General features: G+C 40.3%; 2 protein-coding genes across 6 annotated transcripts in view; one reads left to right on the plus strand and one right to left on the minus strand.

The window, feature by feature from the left end:
* The window catches only part of PDE8B (phosphodiesterase 8B), a 331,778-nt gene extending 318,620 nt beyond the window's left edge, over positions 1-13,158 (plus strand). For all 4 annotated transcript variants that reach the window (XM_072606396.1, XM_072606392.1, XM_072606395.1 and 1 more), the window contains 2 exons: positions 1,995-2,124; positions 6,333-13,158. In XM_072606396.1, coding sequence (XP_072462497.1) covers positions 1,995-2,124; positions 6,333-6,442 — 240 coding nt within the window. In that variant the 3' untranslated portion in view covers positions 6,443-13,158. The remainder of the gene's footprint in view (positions 1-1,994; positions 2,125-6,332) is intronic.
* Positions 13,159-13,362: 204 nt separating this feature from the next.
* WDR41 (WD repeat domain 41) overlaps positions 13,363-21,292 on the minus strand; it is a 63,168-nt gene continuing 55,238 nt past the window's right edge. For both annotated transcript variants that reach the window (XM_072606397.1, XM_072606398.1), the window contains exon 13: positions 13,363-13,644. In XM_072606397.1, coding sequence (XP_072462498.1) covers positions 13,492-13,644 — 153 coding nt within the window. In that variant the 3' untranslated portion in view covers positions 13,363-13,491. The remainder of the gene's footprint in view (positions 13,645-21,292) is intronic.

The raw sequence follows: 21,292 nt of genomic DNA on the forward strand, positions 1-21,292 counted from the left end.
AAGTAGTGAATGTTGGATTAAAGACTGAGGCTTACTAACTGTAAGAACCGATCTTCTCTAATTATCCTTTTATGATTTATGTAAAATATCAAACTGATTAATATTTATTGGAATGGAATAGGGGTCCAAATGAATAATTTCTTACAGAATACCAAACAGAGGATTTTATGTTTGATCCTGGAAGAGATAGGGAGCCATTTGAATCTATCAAGTCAGCGACTGACAGGGAACCTCAGAGATCATCCCATCCCATCCCATCTCATTGTATATGAGAAAATTGGGTCACAGAGAGGTGAAGGCCTTCATCAGTGACACACAGAGAGTGTCAGAGTTTCTGACTCCAAATACAGCACTCTTTCCACTGTATTGGGCTACTAGGAACACCTGTTCCTTCCATCTTTGAGTTTCTATAATTCAATATGATTTATTTCCACAGGGTATTGTGTTGGGGATCTTAAGCCACAGTCCTTGTCATATAACATGTCCATTTAATCTCTGTGATGCTTACACCGACAGCCATGCCCTTGAATGAGACACCACCCTCCATGAGGGGGCTCCATGCAACTAGAGTTTCTCCAGTTCTTGAACTAACTAGTTGGTCTAAGGTTTCTCCCAGCACCAATGTTCTCTGGATTGCTGTTTTGGGCAACACCAAAAAGACCCAATCATTCATTTGGAGGTAGCTGCCTTGGAATTTTCTATAAATTGGATAAAGACATAAAAAGTGACCTTTGCTAAGCAATTCTTCCCCATGTAATTTGTGCAAATCGATGATATGAGTAAAAGCACAAGAGTGGGAAATGCTTAGAATACCAAACTTTGAAAGTTTCCTTGAGTACTAGAAGCATTGCCTAACAACAATTATCTATATACCAAGTATGAATTATGCATATCTTATATAACACTCATTAAGCACATACTACATGTCAGTCCCCTGAAGGACCTTTCTAAAATAGGTAGATTGAAGAACTCTAGTCTAATGTGAGTTACAGTATATACTTGTAAAGAATAAAACTGCAATTCTTTTAAAACATTCAATATTTCATCAACTTGGACTAACCTCTTAGTAAGTCAAAATCAGTTTGTAATTATCCCAATAGCATGATGTGAAACCCAACCTACAAAGAATAAAACCCATGGGGGCCTGGAATATTATGGTTTAATATCATCACAGAGATTCAGATTCACTAGCAGCCATCATATTTCCCAAAATACAACCATAAACAAAGAATGCTAGGTGTTGAAACTATGTTGAATCTTGGCTTAAAACCCCAGGAGAAAAAAAAAAGGTCTTTAAAATGTCAGCTAACCCCAGTTTATTCTAGAAAGTGCTAAAATTTTTAGAAAATGGTTTCTTTTCCAACTTGTCAGGTCACACAGGCAGTAATGTAGCATTATTAAGTATCCACTATGTACTAGGCACCTTACAATTAATTAGTCTGAGGCAGGGGGACATGGTGAGGGGGACACAAGATATGGGACCTTTCCTATAGCAACAGAAGTAAGAAGAGTTCTGCTGCATTTGTTATATATTTCACTTTTCAGGGTTCATTTTGTGGGCTGAGACCCAAGAAGGAAACTAAGTGAAGGAAATTGTCATTCTCCTTCCATATAGTAAAGGAAAGTCACACAGAAAAAGGGAGTTTTAGGAGCTCGGTGAAGAAAGAAAGAGGGTGTGCTTGGGCAAACTGGAAGAGAGAAGGGTACTACATAGAACGTTGTCCATAGGTGAAGCCATAGGATTGCATAGAGCACCAAAGAGGTGAGCCTGGGGAGAACAGATAGAGGAAGGGAAAAGAAACTGAAGGGTAGCATTGAGCAGCCAGTGGCTGCACTTGTAGCAGAAGGTATATGAGCAGCCTGTCTACACTTGGCCCTGTTGCAGCAGGGAGGGGTGGTGATCTCGCTGGGTCGGAAGGGTGGCATATGCTTCTGAAATGGAATCCAGAGAAGCAGCCAAACACAAAACTGATACTTATTTGTTTATTTTGTAGACGGATGAAGAGAAGAGACAAGGGCTGCCAGTGGTGATGCCGGTATTTGATCGGAATACTTGCAGCATCCCAAAGTCCCAGATCTCCTTCATTGACTATTTCATAACAGATATGTTTGATGCTTGGGATGGTAAGCAAGTTTATGTTTTCTTTTTCTCTAAGAAACACCTGGTGAGACTGAGATTTCAGTTAGTCAGAAAGGAATTGCTATTGTCCTTCTGTAATAACAGTACAAGAACATAAAGAATCTAGCTCATTTATTCATTCAGTAAAAATTTAATGAGCATATAGGTGCTGTGGGAGACAAAGAAAAATCAGACATGGTTTTTGCCTTCAAGAAGCTTTTTGCCTAGTAGCAAAGATAATGCAAGGTCTATACCACAGTGTATAATTCAGAATGTATAACATAATAGAGAATTTACCACAAGGTACCATGAAAAGTACAAATAAAATGCTTTGAGAGGGGGGACAGAGTAGAAGGACAGACCTGTAGGAACTCCCCACCATAGCCCATAAAATACCTGTAAAAAATGACTCTAAACAAATTCTAGAGCAGCAGAAGCCACAAAATGACAGAGTGAAAGAGATTTCCAGCCCAAGGCAGCCTGCAAGGCCAACAGGAAAGGTCTATAGTTCTGGGCGCAGAGTGCAGCCTGGCCTTGGCTGCACAGCAAGGACAGGACCAGAGCAGGCATCAGGGTGTGCAGAATCCCTGGCAGCAGCTGTGGTTCCCAGATCCCTCGACCCACAAATTCCAAAGGCAGCTTCAAAGGTCAGTGAGAAAGCTTTTTCACCTGCACAAGAAGGGAGCACTGTCTGGCCCAAGTGACCCCAGGGCAGCAGCAGTTGCTGCAGCACAGAATCCATTTTAGGAGCCTTCAGCCAAAAGCCCCTGGGGGAATCAAGCAACTGATCTGGATCTCAGCCCTGAGAGGTAGCTCTGGGGTGAGGAGGAACACTGGCTAGTGTGGTGGAGCTGGTGGAGGCTCTGGAGAAGGAATTCTACTCACAGATCCTGGGCAGAAAAGGGTGCTTGTGGTTGCTCCCAGACCAGAGCACAGGCCAGGAGAGGAGTAAACTCCTCTCCCTTGATTGTGCCACCTTGGAGGAACTGAGAACTTACAGGTCTCCAGAGTATACCCTCCTCTTGACAAAGGACACAAAAGTCAAGTTACTGGCTGGGAAAAAAGAAAAAAAGAAGAAGATAGAAGGCTACTTTCTTGGTGAACAGGTATTTTCTTCCATCTTTTTGGATGAGGAATAACAATGCATACCATCACAGGAAGACCTAAAAGTCAAGGCTTCCAAAAACATCCAAAACCTTCAAAATAAATATGCAATGGTCTCAGGCCATGGAAGAGCTCAAAAAGGATTTTGAAAATCAAATAAGAGAGATGAAGGAAAAATTGGGAAGGGAAATGAGAGCGATGCAAGAAAACCACGAAAAGCAAGTCAACAGCTTGTTAAAGCAGACTCAAAAAAATGCTGAAATAGCACCTTTAAAAATAGGCTAACTCAATTGGCAAAAAAGGTCCAAAAAGCCAATGAGGAGAAGAATGCTTTAAAAATCACAAATAGCCAAATGGAAAAGGAGGTTCAAAAGCTCACTGAAGAAAACAGTTTTTTAAAAATTAGAATGGAGCAGATGGAAGCTAATGACTTTATGAGAAACCAAGAAATTACAAAACCAAAAGAATGAAAAAAACAGAAGACAATGTTAAATATCTTATTGGAAAAACTACTGACCTGGAAAATAGATCCAGGAGAGACAATTTAAAAATTATGGGACTACCTAAAAGCCATGATAAAAAAAAAAAAAAGAGCCTAGATACCATCTTTCATGAAATTATCAAGGAAAATTGCCCTGATATTCTAGAACTAGAGGGCAAAATAAACATTGAAAGAATTCACAGATCACCTCCTGAAAGAGATCTGAAAAGAGAAACTCCTAGGAATATTGTAGCCAAATTCCAGCTTCCCAGGTCAAGGAGAAAATATTGCAAGCAGCTAGAAAGAAACAATTCAAGTATTGTGGAAATACAATCAGGATAACACAAGATCTAACAGCTTCTACATTAAGGGATCAAAGGGCTTGGAATATGATATTCCAGAAATCAAAGGAACTAGGATTAAAACCAAGAATTGCCTACTCAGAAAAACTGAGTATAATATTTCAGGGGGAAAAATGGTCATTCAACGAAATAGAGGACTTTCAAGCATTCTTGATGAAAAGATGAGCTGAATAGAAAATTTGACTTACAAGCACAAGAATCAAGAGAAACATGAAAAGGTAAACAGACAAGAGAAATCATAAGGGACTTACTAAAGTTGAACTATTTACATTCCTACATGGAAAGATAATATTTGTAACTCTTGAAACTTTTCTCAGTATTTGGGTAGTTGGAGGGATTATACACATGTATATAGACAGAGAGCACAAGGTGAGTTGAACAGGAAGGGATGATATCTAAAAAAATAAAACTGTGGGGTAAGAGAGGAATATTTTGGGAGGAGAAAGGGAAAGATGGAATGGGACAAATTATCTCTCATAAAAGAGGCAAGAAAAAGCTTTTTCAATGGAGGTGAAAAGGGGGAAGGTGAAAGGGAAAAAGTGAACCTTACTCTCATTAGATTTGACTTAAGGAGGGAATAACATGCACACTCAATTTGCTATGAAAATCTATCTTACACCACAGGAAAGTAGGGGAGAAGGGGATAAGTGGGGTGTGGGGGAATGATCAAAGGGAGGGCAAATGGGAAGGAGTAATTAGAAGTGAGTATTTTGAGGGACAGGGCCAAAAAAGAGAATAGAATAAATGGGAGGCAGGATAAGATGGAGGGAAATATAGTTAGTCTTACACAACATGACTATTATGGAAGTCTTTGCAAAACTACACATACATAGCCTATATTGAATTGGTTGTCTTCTCATTGGGGACAAGTGGGGAGGGAGGAAGGGAGAGAAGTTGGAACTCAAAGTTTTAGGAATGAATGTTGAGAATTGTTTTTGCATGCAACTGGGAAATAAGAAATACAGGTAATGGGATGTAGAAATCTATCTTGCCCTACAAGAAAAGAAAGAAGATGGGAAAAGGGAAGGGAGGGGTATGATAGAAGGGAGGGCAGATTGGGGGAAGGGGTAATCAGCATACATGGCATTTTGGGCTGGTGTGAGGAGAGAGATGGGGAGAAAATTTGGAACTCAAAATTTTGTGTAAATGAATGTTGAAAACTAAAAAGAAATAAATAAACATAAAAAATGCTTTGAGAGATCAAAGGGACAGATCACTTGGTCTGAGAAGGCTTCATGGAGGTGGTGGCATTTGAGCTTGACTATGAAGTATGGATAGGATTTTGACAAATGAAATCAATCAAAAAAGGTGATAGAAATAGATACAGGTAAAACCACAAAGAGTAGAGGCAATAGCTTAGACATTGAGTTTCTGAAGTTAGCTGGCAACAATAGAAATGAAAAGGAAGGAATGGAAACATCCAAGAGGGAGAATCAACAGAATTTGGTAAGTGATTAGATGTGGGATTGATGAATAAGTCAAAGAAAGACTCAAAAGATTTTGAGCCTTAATAACCAAGAGCCATCAAAATTAAAATGTCACACCTGCAAAGGTGCACATGTGCAAAGGATGCTTTTAGGTTCCCACAGTCTAAAAAATAGCTAATTATCAGAAAATATTTCTGTTGTGTTAAGTCACTCCAGCAACTGCCCTTGTTTCTAGAGCTTAGTATGTTATTATAAAGTGCCAAACAACACATCTTAATTGTGGGTGTGGGTATATATGGATATGTGACTTTCCTCATTTTTCCTAAAACATACATTTATTCCTAAAATAAACAATTTTTTCCTAAAAATACAAACTTTGGGGGTTTGTATTGGGTGATTTGTTCTTAACATTTAAAATATTAGATACATGAAAAGCTCATCCTAAGTTGTCTAGAATAGTATTTTCCCTCCAAGAATTAGACAGTTCTTCAGCTCTAGGCAGCAGCTGCACCAATACTGCCGTCCTTTCTCTAGCTTCTGTGGGCACCCTCAGACAAAACATATGTGATGGACTACCCTCCTCTTACTACCAGACACCACCTAGGGTCAAGGGATATTTTACTCTTGTCTTATAATCAGATCATCTTAAACATATTTTACTCTTGTCTTATAACCAGATCGTCTTAAACATATGCAACTCGATTCTCAAGAATAAGGAAACAAAGTCTAGTCAATTGACTCTAGGTCCTAAAGAGACATGGCCATGTAAATGCTTTTTTTTTTTTTTTTAGCTCAACTTAATACAACAGGTTTCTTTTTATTTTTGTGTATCCCTACAGCATTTGCACATCTCCCAGCTCTGATGCAACATTTGGCTGATAACTACAAACACTGGAAAATGCTGGATGAGTTAAAATGCAAGAGTTTGAGGCTTCCATCTGACAGCTAAAAAGGAAAGGCCACAAAATGAGACCTCTTAATCTACAAGCTACACTGTGAATCACTTAGTAATGGAGAAGAGAGGGACGTATGTATTTCCCTTTAAAGTGAGGCTAACAGCTGTAGATTAAGGAGCAAATAAGTTAATACTCCCTCTTAAATTGCCCGAATTTCCCAGTATTTCATTCCTGGAAAGTTATGTATTTAACACAGATGAATAAATGTTCTATTGAACATTTGAGGGAGGGCAGATAGTTTGCAAGGTCATTTCCACTGTTGTCACTTGCCCTTTTCCGACCTTGTAACAAGGAAATCAATGGCTATTTTATGTATTCTGTTCACCTGGATGATGAGCATATATATGGGCTAGTGAATCATCCCATTCTTGTCCTTGAGAAAAGAGCAAATACCACCATCTACTTGATTATTCATTGAGTATTAATGTCAATAAAGATTCCTCATGAAAACCTTCCCTAAAGGATGGCTGCTTCTAAGAAGGCCCAGTGTGAAATGAACCAAACAGCTGGGTCTGATTACCTAGGGAGAACCCTGTTGGTTTGAGAGTCTACCTGTCAAACTGTGGTTCCCCTGGCCAGAATAAATAGAGGCTAACCCAAAAGAGTACTGGCCAAATGATAGCTCCATCCAATGATACCAGGAACTCACATGGTTCTCTTTCCTATAAAAGTGTTTCTAATAAAAGCCATCCATCATCAGGGGGGAGGGAGAGGATGTCTTGCTTTGGGGGATTTATGAACTTCATATATTTCCACCTTATGGAAGTGGCAAACGCAACACTGCACGTATTATACAAAAGCCATTAAATCTAAATATCTGTTCAAGAACTTCTTTTTAAAAAAAAAACAAACAAAGTTTGTATACAGTTGCTGTTTAAAGATTTTATTAAATTGATCTACATTTTCTGGGTCCAAGTCCGTGCAGTGTGCTATGCCGTATGCTATATGTAACTCTTCTTTTTGCCCACCTACTTGCCTATTGGACAGCGCTCTTTTGCTTTTCTGATGTAAAAAAAAAAGATATGTAAATATGTTAGAAACCAAGCATATTGCAGGGTGTCATTACACTTTTAAAATATGAATTGTATGCTAAGAAGCTTCTAAAGCACAAATGCATATTTTTATACATTTCGTTTCTCACAACTTTCTGTGCTTAACATAAATTCAGATTTTGGACTCCTCTTTCCCTTTTCCCAATCAACTCCTGTATGTGTATATAAATACTAGCAACCCAGCAAATGGTGTATTTGGTTTTTTTCTTTCAAAGGCTGCTCACTCCATGCTGCATTTCTAAGAGGTCTACACAGTAAGTGAATGTGACTGGTGAGGGAGCGCTGCTTTTTCAAACCATAAAATTTACAAATGCAAAATGGCCTGGGGCTGCTTCAGATTTTGTATGGCAAAGGGAAATATAGTCAGTAGAAGAAAAAGGGCTTGTTTTGCTAGTCAAGGAAAAAAAGACAATGACTGTCATTTTGCTGAGAACTACATACTGTGCCAATGTTTTTCTATGTTTTGTACTAACAAATAGAAGCACTCATGAAATTTCCATGCAGAGAAATGCACCTAAGCTCTATTTTTGTTAAAATTGTAATAGCATTTTTGTGGAAGCAGCAGCTATCGCCTTCCACTCTGTATCATAAGGCTGCATTGTGTATATTTGACAAAGTTGTTTTTTGTGAAGTATTTGTAATGGCTTTTCCTACAGCTGAGCCCCATTTCCCTATGGTTGTCTTAATTTGATCTCTTTGGCCTCAATTTTTCCTACTATCAAGAGTTTGGCTTTAGTGTGTTTTCTTTTATTTGACAGGGATGGCATTTTGAAGACCTGGTCCAAACTTGTTCCAAAGACAGAGTTCCATTTTCAGGAACTAGTTATGACAAGGTAGGATAGAATTCAGCAGCAAATACAAGGCGAGAACAATCTTTCCTAACCATCTCACTCTCAGGATCATTTATCAGGAGACTGACATTTTCTATATGAAACATTTCATTTAACTCAGTGTTATGTCAAATTGATTTCATATCAACTACAAAATTAATGTGAGAATGTTAAATGCTTTAAGACAGGCAGGTAATAAAGCTCAAACTTGGATTTGCTCTTGATCTACCAATATAATCTGCAGATTTCTGATGAATTGCTAAGCTCTGAGCTCAATGTTTCATGGAGCCAATTTAACCAAAGCATGGGATTCTGCACTATGTGTACGTCAAATAGGATTGTAAGATCGAGGCCCTTATAGTTTATTAAAAAAGAAAAGTGAGTAAGTCACTGCCCTCTTCTATTCAATACCTTCCTAACATTACATGGGGCTTCAAGGTTCCAGAAAAAATTTGGGGATGTGAGGCTTTCTACTCTTCTGAGCAAACAAGAAAAGGAGAGGTTGCTCTCAGAATGGTCTGTTTCCTTCCTATTCCTACTAGCCTGAACTATATTGCACATTCTTATGTTTTATGAGAAGTCCTTGCTGTACCTTCCTATGTAAGACTACAATTCACTTGTTTCAATGTGAATGATGGCAAGTTTGCCTTCCAGGTGCAGAACAAGCCCTGTCTCTCCATCCAATCAGACCTCAGCCTGCCAAAGGGAAATAAATGGAGGTGAAGAGTAGGTACCCCTATATCTGAAGCCTTTAATTCTGTAACAGAGACTTTCTCAAAGGCTCTGTGTTTTATCAACGATCGATAAAATCTGTCACTGTGTCCTGGTTCCAGTGTTGCAACAAATGTCATATTGTTCATGTCATGTACCCTAAGGTGACCACAGGAGAAAATAGATATGGAATATCCATAAGTCTTGGCTGTAATTTCCTAGTCATAGTTAGAAAGCTCAACCCTGAGCACAGGCGATTAGGTGGGCAGCCAGAGCCCTGCCAGAATACAGAATTCATCCACTGGAAATTGTTCAGTTCCGATGACATTAGCGCTTCCCTCCCAACCTACTCAACTTAAAAAAAAAATTCCACCTCCTGGAAATTAATGTAGGACTAGCTCAATTAATGAACTGTGATCTGTTCGTAAGCCAAGCTGCTATCAATCTGTCAGCTCTAAAAATCTGCTATTTCATTGAGAACTTAAAAGATAATGTACCAGAGGATAAGATTCATTGAAAAGGATAGACATATATAAATTTAGGGTAATAATGCTTCCCAAACTCAACACTTGGGCTCTACTATTTCACACTGGGTAATCTTCTATCCCACATGCATGTTTTCCACCAGCAATTTAAATTGTTTGGCCCATAGAATCTTGTAAGTAGAAAGTTTACGTCTGACCAGTTTATATCTACAGAGCATATATTCTGGAAATACAAAGTTAGCAAACCAGGAGCACTGATTTATCTGCTAATTCCCGTGTAATTTACTGAGAATGCCGGACAGAACTGAAGAAACTTCCTTTCATTCATGGCCTAATTCAGAATTTATTAAGCAAAATCTGGTCAGTAATGGGTGGATACTTTGTATTTACAAAACCCAAAGAGTGGAAAGGGCCCCTGAGAATTCATCTACTGACTTCTGCTTTCAGCCAAGACCTTACATGAAAAGAGGCTCCTTCCCAGACAATTTGTTGTTTTTAAAGCCCTTAAAGATGATTCCATGCTTCAAGGAGCATTTATTAAGCACCTAGCACTGGAAACAAAAAGATCAAAACCAAGTAGTCTCTGGTCTCAAAGACCTTCATTTCACACTGGCACCCAAAAAAGAGAAAAGGAAAGCAGCTCTGAGACTGGCCAGCAATCCAAAGGAGATGGCTCACTGAAGCAAGCAGTGCTCAAATTTCCCCAAAGAGAACCATTTTCTCCTTAAAGATTATCCTTAAGGGATAATTCTCAACTCCAAACAGGAACCTTGGCCCATCCCCTCCACCTAAAGAAACCAGAAGCCCACTATGAGCACTATGAAGGCATTGGTTTTGGAAGGGTCTAGAGCAAGTCCAGGCAGAGTGTCAGCAAGAAGGAAGTCAAGTTTGAAAGGAAGTACAAGCCTCGCTCCTTAGCACACACCCACCCTAAGGCCCAAGTCCACCTTTACACTCCAAAAGTTTGCTAAAGGGTCTCAATTTATAAATAATCAGTTGCTCATGAATGCTCTAGAGATCTAATCTTGACCTATTTTAGGATTCTAAGTAAAACCAAAACTGATATCATTTTTACCAAAAAACTAGCTACGTTGCCTTTCAGGGCTCATACATCTCATCTGGAGGTTGAAGGTGTTGGAGGGCCTTTAGGACAAACCTAAAATTATATGATTCAAGATAACTATTCTGGTAGTTATCCAAGGTAAAGACTGATTTAAACAAAAGGAGGAAAAATTAAAGAGTTCAGTTAAAGGCCTGAATAAAAGCTTCTCATTTCCTGATTCAGAAATAATGTATAAATTGGCAGAAAAATGCAACTATTGACAGGTACTGCTGAATTCCCTTTATCTTCCTTCAGCTATTTAATCTTAAAATAATTTTAAAATTAATCCTACCCAGTTTCTTAAGTGTGTGGACTCCAAGTTCCCTCCTCACTCCTAGCTCTGAAAAATTGACTAAAGAATTAGGGATACAAGGTAATCTAACGCCATGGCCATTAGGCTAAAATGCATGGTGATAACATGATCAAATATTAGTAGTCACTGAATAAATGAAGCCTTTTTTTCAACTTTCATTTCTGAGTCATATTGAAATGAATAATGGGAGCCTCTGTCCTTCACTCATTAATGACTAGCTAGTTGGATCTTGAGTGATCAGCAGCAATTCCCTTGGCCCAAGTAGCTATACTTCTTACCGATTCAGCTTCCTGGCCTGAAACATCTGGGGGGACAGCTGCTTTTCCAGTACCAATCAAGCCAGTAACAGTTTATGTCAGTTCACACTAGGAAATAGCTGGAGAAATTTTTTTCAGCTCAATTTCAATTCTGGTTAAAACGAAGTCTTTAGAATAATGCTTTGAGTTGAATTCCATGGAAGGGAGGAGGAAAAAAAAAATTCCTACACACAGAACCCCAATTGGTTTCATGCTCATTTGGATTTCAGAGACAAAAGAAAATAGAATTTGATTGAAAAATGTCAGCCTAGTTGTCAAAAGGAAAAAAACAACTACTACGAGCTAATGGCTTTTTAAGTTTCACATGGTCCTTTACCCCATAACAGATTCAAAGCAACCCTACAGATTACTGAAGTACAAGAGACAAAAGAGTAGGTGGGAGGCAGAATCCACAGGTTTCTCCCAACCACTGTGAGCCAGCTAGGTCTGTCAACAGCTTCCTTACCTGTAAACAAAGGAAGCTGAAGAGGTGATCTTGAAGAGCTCTTCCAGATCTAAGAAGCCTTTTTAATTAATGCCACAATTTCCCTTCTCTCCCAATCCCACTCCATCCCAATAATTCAAGTCTGAAAGAAGAAACTCCAAACACAGAACCTGTTCTGTGTTATCTCAAGCTAAAATCATTGTACTGGACAAAGGCAAACTGGTCTCCCAAGGTTAAACTTAATTTAACTATATTAGGGCTTTCAACTTCTCCAAGGTGTCATTTAAAAATTGTCAATTACAGATTAAATTCCCTAAAGGCAAATTCACAGGATTATAGCTCCTGGTCGGGACCACAAGGGCTATCTAGCCAGTCCCCTACAATTTACAGATGAGGAAATGGAGTCCCAAAGAGATTAATCATGCCCCAAGATCTCCTAGGTAACAAGAGCAAGAACTGGAATTAGAATCCAGGTTCTCTGACTCCAAATCCAGTCAATGCCTGCTTTGCATTCTTGTAAAAGCAAGCCTTGGTGGCACTGTGGATAGAGTGCTAAGCTTGGAGGCAGGAAGACTTGAGTTCAAATCTGACCTCAGGCACATACTAGCTGTGTGACCCTGGGCAAGTCACTCAACCCTATTTGCCTTAGTCCGTTGGAGAAGGAAATGGCAAACTACTGCAGTATCTTTGCCAAGAAAATCCCATACAGACTCATGAAGAGTCAGACACAACTGAACAAGAAAAATGCAAACCTAGAGAGGAATGCTGGCCATGTTCTGGGTGGAAGGTCAATTTTGCTCCAAAAGATCATTCCACAAAGTAGACAGTTTGCAAGCACAACAATACAAATTTACAATACACTAATATGTTGTTTTCTTTTCTATTTGAAAGAAAGAATACATTTTTAAAAGGAACAGATGAGATGATCTTTAAGGTCCTTTCCAGTTCTTAATCTGTCATCCTATGGATTAAATAAAATAACAACCCATTCATTTTGAGGGCTACATCACCTTCAGCTGTTTCAAGCACAGTGACAAAAACTCATGGATAGCACGATTTAGTTCACAAAGCACTTTCTTCACAACAATTCTGTGAAGTCTCTACCCCCATTTTACAGATGAGGGAAGTAGAAGTGAAATGACTTCCACTAGCTCAGGTTCCCAGGGCCAGCAAGTGTCTGAGGCTGCATGCCGCGCAGCACTAAACCGTACTTCCCCGAATGGTTAAAAACGTACAAAGAAAAGTATTAGTTACTCTCTTTTCATCCCCTGTACTTGTAATGAAAAGAAATTTCAGCAGGGACAAATTATACAGAAAAGTTCAGAGGAAATTAATTCATTCCATTATTGTTTAAATTTAAACTCATTTGACTCTTGTGGGTGGGTTTCTTTTCCTACAATTTTAAAAGAGGTTAGATTTGCAAGATTCAGCTAAGGATTTCAGTTTCTTTAAATTCAGAAAAGCCTCTTTAGTGATTCCAAGTGTGATGACCTCAGGAGCTACATGAGGACCATATGGTAAAGTTCTCAGGGGAAACAGTTTCTACCACAGGGTCTGTCTGTCTATCTCTCTGTCTCTCTCTCTCTTTCCTTCTCTCTCTATATGTATACATATATATTCACTCTTTACAGGTTCAGAGAAAACAGACTCAACAACAAAAACAGAACTTTATGCACCACTTGGGGAAAAAAATTTTAAAATTTTATAAAAGATAAATATATTCCAATTTTCCAGATATCTTTTAAAATTCTTCTTAGCCTATATTTGATATTCAGGGTTCATGCACATGAATGCCTTATTCAGCAAAACTAGAAACTAAGGTTCAAATCACCATCATCCTCTAATTTCTGAAATAGTCTTAAACTTCGTAATCCCGACTCTCGCTCTCCATTTTTCCACAAAATAATGAGATGATCGGCAGAGCATGTCACTAGTCCATGGTCTTCGAAGTATAAGAACATCTGTAACAAAAATAAAAATCACCAATTATAGCACATAACACTAGGTAAGGAGAATCCCATTCAACGTACATTTATTGAGCACCTACTGTGTACTAAGGGTTGCAGGAAATACAAAGTTTAGAAAATCCATGGTGCCTGCCTTCATGAGGCTTCCAGGGAACAGAAAGATAGTACTCTGTTTATCACAAGTATTTTAAGAAGACTATATTTTCACCAAGGGCCACCCACCCCTTTGAATATGAAAATAGAAGTCAGTTCCATTGTTAAGCATTATTTTCATTTTTACATGTTGACAAATGCACATTGCCCTCTATCACCCAGAATTCTATTCACCAAACTTCTCTGTTAACTGGGACTCTGACACATCTACATTTCAGTGACATTTGTGTTCATAGTTATGAACTTCAGCTACTGCCAAGATTCGGAAAGTTTTCCTGATTTAAAAGAAAGATTACATTGTGTACTCTGTGGTTTCGGTATTTGATCATATTCTAATTCTTCATGAATTGTTAAAAAAATGTATTGCCAAACAGAGGTCTGACTAGATTTGCTTTCATAACTAGATAAAGGTCACTTGTGATTAACCCATTGTTTTTGTACAAATGGCTGCTGCTAAACTGCTTTAAAAAGTCTGTTCTCTTAAATGAATAAAAGCTACCTCTACAAGCCTGGTGACATTATTTGACTAAGAAACACTCGCTCCAGTGGATCAGTGACTGCATTAATTTGGATGTTTCCTCACAAATGCAGACTGCAAACAATTCCTGCCTGCCTGCCCATTATGCAGGACCCTCCTCTGGAGATTCCAATGAGTTCACGATAGGGGAGGGTCAACCCAACACGCCAAAGACTATCCTCACTTTCTCCTAACAGCATGAGGAAAGGAGGGGGCCCTAGGTCTGTCCACCTGTCATCTTTCAACCTTCCTTTTCTATCACACATTTCCTCAGGAGCTTCTTTTATTCGTGTTCTTGGAAATTCCCTATTTGTTCTATTTCAGTCTAGGTCACACCCGCCATGAAGCCCTCCATCTTGCCACAGCTTTCTGGGTGATTTTCATTTTTTTATACTTTGGAAACTGCTGTGCTCCGTATCTCTTAACCATCCTTGAGACTAGCCTGTGCATGTGTAATCACAAATTCCAAATTTAAGAACCTGATTGTAAATGAACTCATTTAGATGGGACCATTTTGAGCTCTTTGGGGGAAGAGCAAGAATCCTAGGTATGCAATAATATCTTCTGTTCACATAGCACTCTTCATACACATTACCTTGGGGGTGCTCTCATCAGTCCTCTCAGGTAGGTAATTACAGATATTTTTATTCCCACTTTTAAAATGAGGAAAGGAAAGCTGGGAGAGGTTAACTGATTTGCCCAAGGTCATGTGGTTAAGGAGGGCTGAGTTGATCCCAGCCCCAACACACCTTTCACTGGGCCCTGCTGCTCTGAGCATCACGACTATGCCAGGCAGTCAGCCAGGCAACAAGCATTTATTAGATGCTTTCTATGTGCCAAGCATTGTGCTATGTGCTAGAGATACAAAGAAAGGCAAAAACATAGTCAAGGAGCTCAGATTTTAATGGGGAAGGCAACATGTAAATAACTGTGTACATACAAAAGATGTGCAGTAGAAAGGGGAAAGCCAGTCTCCGAGAGAAAGCACTGGGAGGAGACTTGGAAAGACTGCCTATAAAAGAAGGAACTGAAGCAGAATCTTGAAGGAAGGAAGGGGCTGGAGGTGAAGAAAGGGGCACAGGGAAAAGCCAGTACAAAAGCACAGAGATGAGAGGGTTGTTAGTGTGGCTGGATGGAAGAGTGACTAGAGGAGGGTGAAGTCTAAGATGATGAGAGAAGAAGGGGCAAGGTGGTGAAGGTCTTGGAATGTCAAGCAGGCCTTTTTCTGTACTGGATTCTGGAGGTTACCAGGGAGTAGTTTACCAGGGGCAGCAGAAGGTGACATGATCAGACCTGAAAATCACTTTGGCAGCGGTGAAGCATGGACCGGAGAGACAAGCACACCAAGTAGATGGTGACGGCAACGGTCATGATCAGAGCTAACTAGCATTTATGAATAGCCTGCTATGTGGCGCTGTGCTCAGTCCAGAGGAGATAATAAAAAGGTTTAAAAGTTCAAAGGAAATGTGCGAACACCTGACAGTGTGAACTTCCCCAAGCATAAATATACTAGACAAAACCAGTGGCCAAGATTGTCACAATATCTTTGCGTGTTTATGTATAGATACATACATGTATACATGTGTGCAAATGTTTATTTATATATATATATATTTCATTCTCAAGCAGCCTTGAAAGCTTTTGAAAACAGTCCTTATCTTTCTCTTTTTTCCCTTTGCTGCCACTGCACTGTTTGTAATGACTACAGAGCTCCCACACTTGGACTCCTCCTTCTCTGCAGAGGAGGCTCATCAGGTTCCAGCCCAGCCAGGGTAGCTAATAGAAGACAGGTATTCTAGCTAATCATCCGTGATCCTGGCCTAGAGAGCCTCTAAAACATCCATGGTAGGTCTTGGAAGTCCTTTTTTTCAGTATAAAAGAGCAGCCTAAATCTTGGAATGGTTTCAGTCCTTAAATGGTAATCCACATCACACCAATCTGTTCTACCCTGTAGCATCCTGCTAAGGTCAAAGACATTGGATATAAATTCCTTCTCCATCTATTGGCATTTAGAATTCTACTCATCAATTTGACTGTTTTAGCAGCAATACTGTCCTAGGAACTTCATAAAAAGCCACCAACCTTGAAAGTCTTTATCTCTGTGCAGATGTGATCAATCAAATAAACCTGCTCTAATCGGGCTGAGTAAACATTACTTAACACATCAAACAATCAACACAAAATACAAGGTATTACACAGTGGAGGCTAACTTCTCCGGCACGGCATGCTGGAGGATTGTCAGGAAGGGCAGATAAATGGGAGGTGCAATGGGAAAGGAAAGCCTCCTGGAAGAGTGACTTGGATCTTCCATGTGGCCAGAGGTGGAGGGAGTGGGAAGAGTCCTCCAAGAAAAGAGCACAATGTAAGTAAATACACTGGTACATTGTGTTAAAGGGCAGAAAGGAAATTAATGCCAGCGAAAGTAGGAGACTATTACAGTAATCCATGTATGAGCAGATTAGGGGCCAGATCAATCCTGGGGAAGAGAAAAAAGGACAAGTATATTTAGTAGGAATAAGAGGATTACTAGTGGTAAGTGCAGTAGGTAAAGAATGAATCAAAGATGACTTCCAAGTTTCTTATCTGAGTAAATGGATAATGGAAGTACAGGAACAAGGAAAGTTGGTGGGCAAACTGAATTTGGGGGAGACAGAATGAGTTTGACCTGAGATAGGCCAAATGTGAGGTGACAGAACTGTGCCTTGGAAGAACTTGCACCTTGGGGCCACTCTGTCTGGATCAGTGACTGCCTCTCTTGAACCACTAATTCAAGTAAGCCAAGCTTCCCTCCCCCTTTTCCTCCCCCCACACCATCTCTTCAGCTCTCAAATTCTCAAACTGTGAACTGGATCAAATCAACCAGTTTTCCTCAATAGGGTGTGTCAGTTTATTCCCTTCTGGGCCCACTCACCAATCCAATCCTACCCTCCCCACCCCCCACCAGGTCACCAATGATGCCCTATGTGTGTTGTCTCCCTCATGAGACTGTCAGGACTGTCTCTGCTTTTGTATCTGTATCCGCAGTACCTAGAGCACAGTGACTGGCACATGGCACTCACTCATGTGCATGCATGCAACATACAAATTGAAACATCCACTAAGAAGCTGGCAGTGAGAGAATACCGCCAAGAGGACAGCCAGAGCAGAAGTGAAGGGTGATTGCTGAAGGTTTGATAAAAGATCTCTAAGGAACCAAGAGAAGGAAATAGCACTGGAGCTCAAGGAAGTTTCCCAGAGCAGGGCAATCTCACACAGGTTTTATGGTAAAGGAGGAGCCAATAGGGAATCCAGAAAGTCAAGTCCTGGAGCCTGTGGCTGGAAAGGGAGTCAGGGATCCCAGAGATGTGACATGACCTCAGCACCACAAAGACACCACAGATACCACAAAATCATTTTCTGCTGCTGCTTTACAGGAACTGTCACTGCTTGAGCCAACCTGATCCACTTACCCTTTCCCCTCTGCCCACCTGCCTCTGCTCACACTTCTTCTCCTTTCTGGGATCTACTCTCCCTTCCTCTGTCCTTATCTAAGCAGGACTCTTCCCTCAAGGGAGTGAGAAGGCAGCATGGTGGAGCTGGAGTGTAAGCAATTCTGAACTTGGAGTCAGAAGACAACATGATTTTGAGTCTAACGGAAAGGGTGCTGGACATGGAGATGTAGGATCTATGTTCAAATCCCTTTTCTACCACTAATTACCTTGTGTGGCCTTAGGCAAGTTATTCCACCTCAGTTTCTGCATTTGTAAAGTGAGGGGAAAGACTATATGTCCTCTTGTGCCCCTACCATCTCCTGGTCTTCTCAACTGTGTGATTTTTGGCAAATAACTATATCTTTGAGGAATCAGGTCCTCCATATGTAAATGACGGGATTTTTTGTTGTTGATCAGTGACCCCATCTGGGGTTTTCTTGGCAGAGATACTGGAGTGGTTTGCCATTTCCTTCTCTAGCTCATTTTATAGATGCGGAAACTGAGGCAAATAGGGTTAAGTGACTTGCCCAGGGTCACACAGCTATGTTAAGGTCAGATTTAAATACAGGACCTCCTGACTCCAGGGCCTGCCACCTAATGCTACAATGACAGGATTACACCAGATGATCTCTAAAGCACTCTCTAGCTCTTAATTCTGTATTCTACATATAAGTCCCACCTCTTCCAGATCCCCCTTCTCCCTCTTCTAAAGTCGTATAGCACTTTTGGTTCGTGCTGTTCATTGGACACTTAACACATGTACTTTACATAATTTTTTTTTAACGTAATGCTCTGACTTCTGACCTAGATTGTGAGCTCCTTAGTGTAAAGGTCGAATCTGATGCTTCTTTGTAGCCCTAGCATATAGAATGGTGTCTTCCACATAGGAGATGTTCTGTCAAGCGTTTGCTGGTAATGATGACAGATTAACTAGTACCATGAAAGTTAATGCACTTTCAGGACGTGAGCTGTTCCTTGCTATCTGACAAAGGGAGAAAACGATCAAACCCAATAATTAATGCTGTGCTAACACACCTTTTGTCAATGTTCATGATTCTTTCGTTTGAACTAAGACATTGTGACACCAACACAATGAATAAGGTCATTTGGTCTATCCGTATATATTTCTTGGATGGGCATTTCATATGGACACCAAGCCAGATATAAAACTGAAGGAGGAAAAAAAAGCAGGCTGAACATATTCAGGAACTGTCCGCAGCACTTTGAAAATCCCAAGCTGCTCCCTGAAACAAAGATCCAACTTGTAATCCCAATGTTATTCCAGAAATGCTATATGGCTGTAAATCATGGAAATCAGCAAACCTGAAGATGTCCTAAAATAGTCAGCCTGTTAATAGGCATTTCTTAAGTGCCTACTACGTGCCAGGCACTGTGCTCAGTGCTAGAGATGCAAAGAAAGACAAAAGACAGTTCCTACCCTTATGGAGCCCACAATCTAATGGGGGGAGGAAACATGCAAACTCTATGTACAATCTATATTCAGGATGAATAGGAAATAATCCACAGAAGGAAGGCGCTCAGAGATCAGGAAAGGCTTCTTGTAGAAGCCAGGGAAGCCAGCAGGCAGAGATGAGGAGGGAGAGTGTTCCAGGTATGAGGAACAGACAATGAAAATGCCCAGAGTTGGGAGATAGACCAGGAAAGAGCCAGGAGGCCAGCATCACTAGACAGAAGAGTGTGTGGTAGAATATAAGGTGTAAGATGATTGGAAAGGAGGGGGGAGGCAAGGGATCGGAGCAAAGGAGCCAGACTGTGAAGACTTTGAATGACAAACAGAGAATTATGTATTTGGTCATGGAGGTGATAAGGAGCCTCTAAAGTTAACTGAATGTGTGTGGGGAGGGGGGGGGGAATGATTAGATCTGTGCTTTAGAAAAATTTCTTTGGCAGCTGAGTAGAGGAGGGACTGGAGGGAAGAGAGCCTTAAGGCAGGCAGACCCACCCATAGGCTACTTCAATAGTCCAGGACAGAGGAGTTAATGCCACAGGGAGGTGGCATTATCAGAAGAGAATAGGCATATCTGAGAGATGTTACAAAGGTGATATCAAAGGTGAGATCTTAGGCCTTGGTAACAGATTGGATATATATGGTGAGAGATAGCAAGAATTTGAGGATTTGAGGCTGCTACTCAGGGTCACTGGGAAGATGGTAGTGCCCTTAACAGTAACAGGGAAGTTTGGAAGAGGAGAAGTTCTGAGAGTAAAATAACAAATTTATATTTGGACATGTTGAGTTGGAGGTGTCTACTGGACATCCAGTTCGAGATATCAAGGCATCTGGAGAGACTGAAGGTCAGCAGAGACATTAGGGCTAGATAAGTGGATCTGGTAATCATCAGGATAGAGATGATAACTGATGGCAGCTGATGAGAACATCAAGTGAAATAAGTTAGAGGGGTAGAGAAAAGGGCCCAGGTCAGAAGCCAAAAAAGCAAAGGAAAAATTCATGGCAAGCGTAAGTCGACTTATGATCTGAATTCAAAAAGTAGTGTAAAAGATATCTTCAGAAGTATATGACGAGCAAAGGAGGTGAACCGGTCATGCAGCAAAAACAAGGGACAGCAGCTGGATGTGCAAACCAAGTATTGGACTGCTACTGGTCAGTCAACCAGCGATTATTTAGTACTAACTTTGCTCCTGGGACTGTGCCAGGTACAGGAGATCAAAAGGCAAAAATGAACCAATCCCTGTTCTTGAGCCTACATTCTACTGTGGTACCCACATAGTGTTAAAAGACCCTGAGGAACGCCTCCTGTATACTGGGTTGATCCTTTCTGAAGGACAGTTTGTAGGGGTGGGAGAATATGGAACACCCATAGACAAGGATCACCCAATATCAGGAAGGGCAGGGTCTGAGTCGTACCGCTGGAGGGGTTACACACTTCAGTGAGATCACAAATACATTTAAGTACTAAAATAGTAAATCATCTTATACTTGAATCTCCTAAACGAGAATTCTGTGGATATCCTGTCTTTCTGCCGACATTTTCACAAATGTCAATCATCACAACCAAAACAAAAGGTATTTCTTAAGTTGAAAAGGTAGAGTGAGTGGAAAAAGCAATGGATTTGGGTTGGAGTCCTGGCTCTCCTGCTCACAGCCTCCTCCAGCTGGGAGCATTTATAAAAACGAAGGGATCAGACTGGAATGGCTAAGGTCCCTTCTATGCCTCATACTCTATGATCATTCTCAAAACAGAACCCATTCAGGAAGAGCTTATGGTTCTCAACTTGCCAGGTTTATGATCTCTTAAGATTTTAAATCTAAGACACAAACCCTCAGACTTACAGCACCTCCTATATTTCCTATTCATTCTAGGAGCTTTAAAGTGACTGAAGATTGAAGAAGATCAGAAGTCTTAAAGTTCCTTTGCTCCAAACACCAGTATTGTGGTCTCAGTTGCCCTGAACCTAGGGTTCTAGATCCCTCTCCCAACTCCACACAAATCTCATTAGTTTTGTCTTGTTACCTGGTACAAC

Source organism: Notamacropus eugenii, chromosome 4, assembly GCF_028372415.1.
Source record: "Notamacropus eugenii isolate mMacEug1 chromosome 4, mMacEug1.pri_v2, whole genome shotgun sequence".
NCBI classification, from domain to species: Eukaryota; Metazoa; Chordata; class Mammalia; order Diprotodontia; family Macropodidae; genus Notamacropus; species Notamacropus eugenii.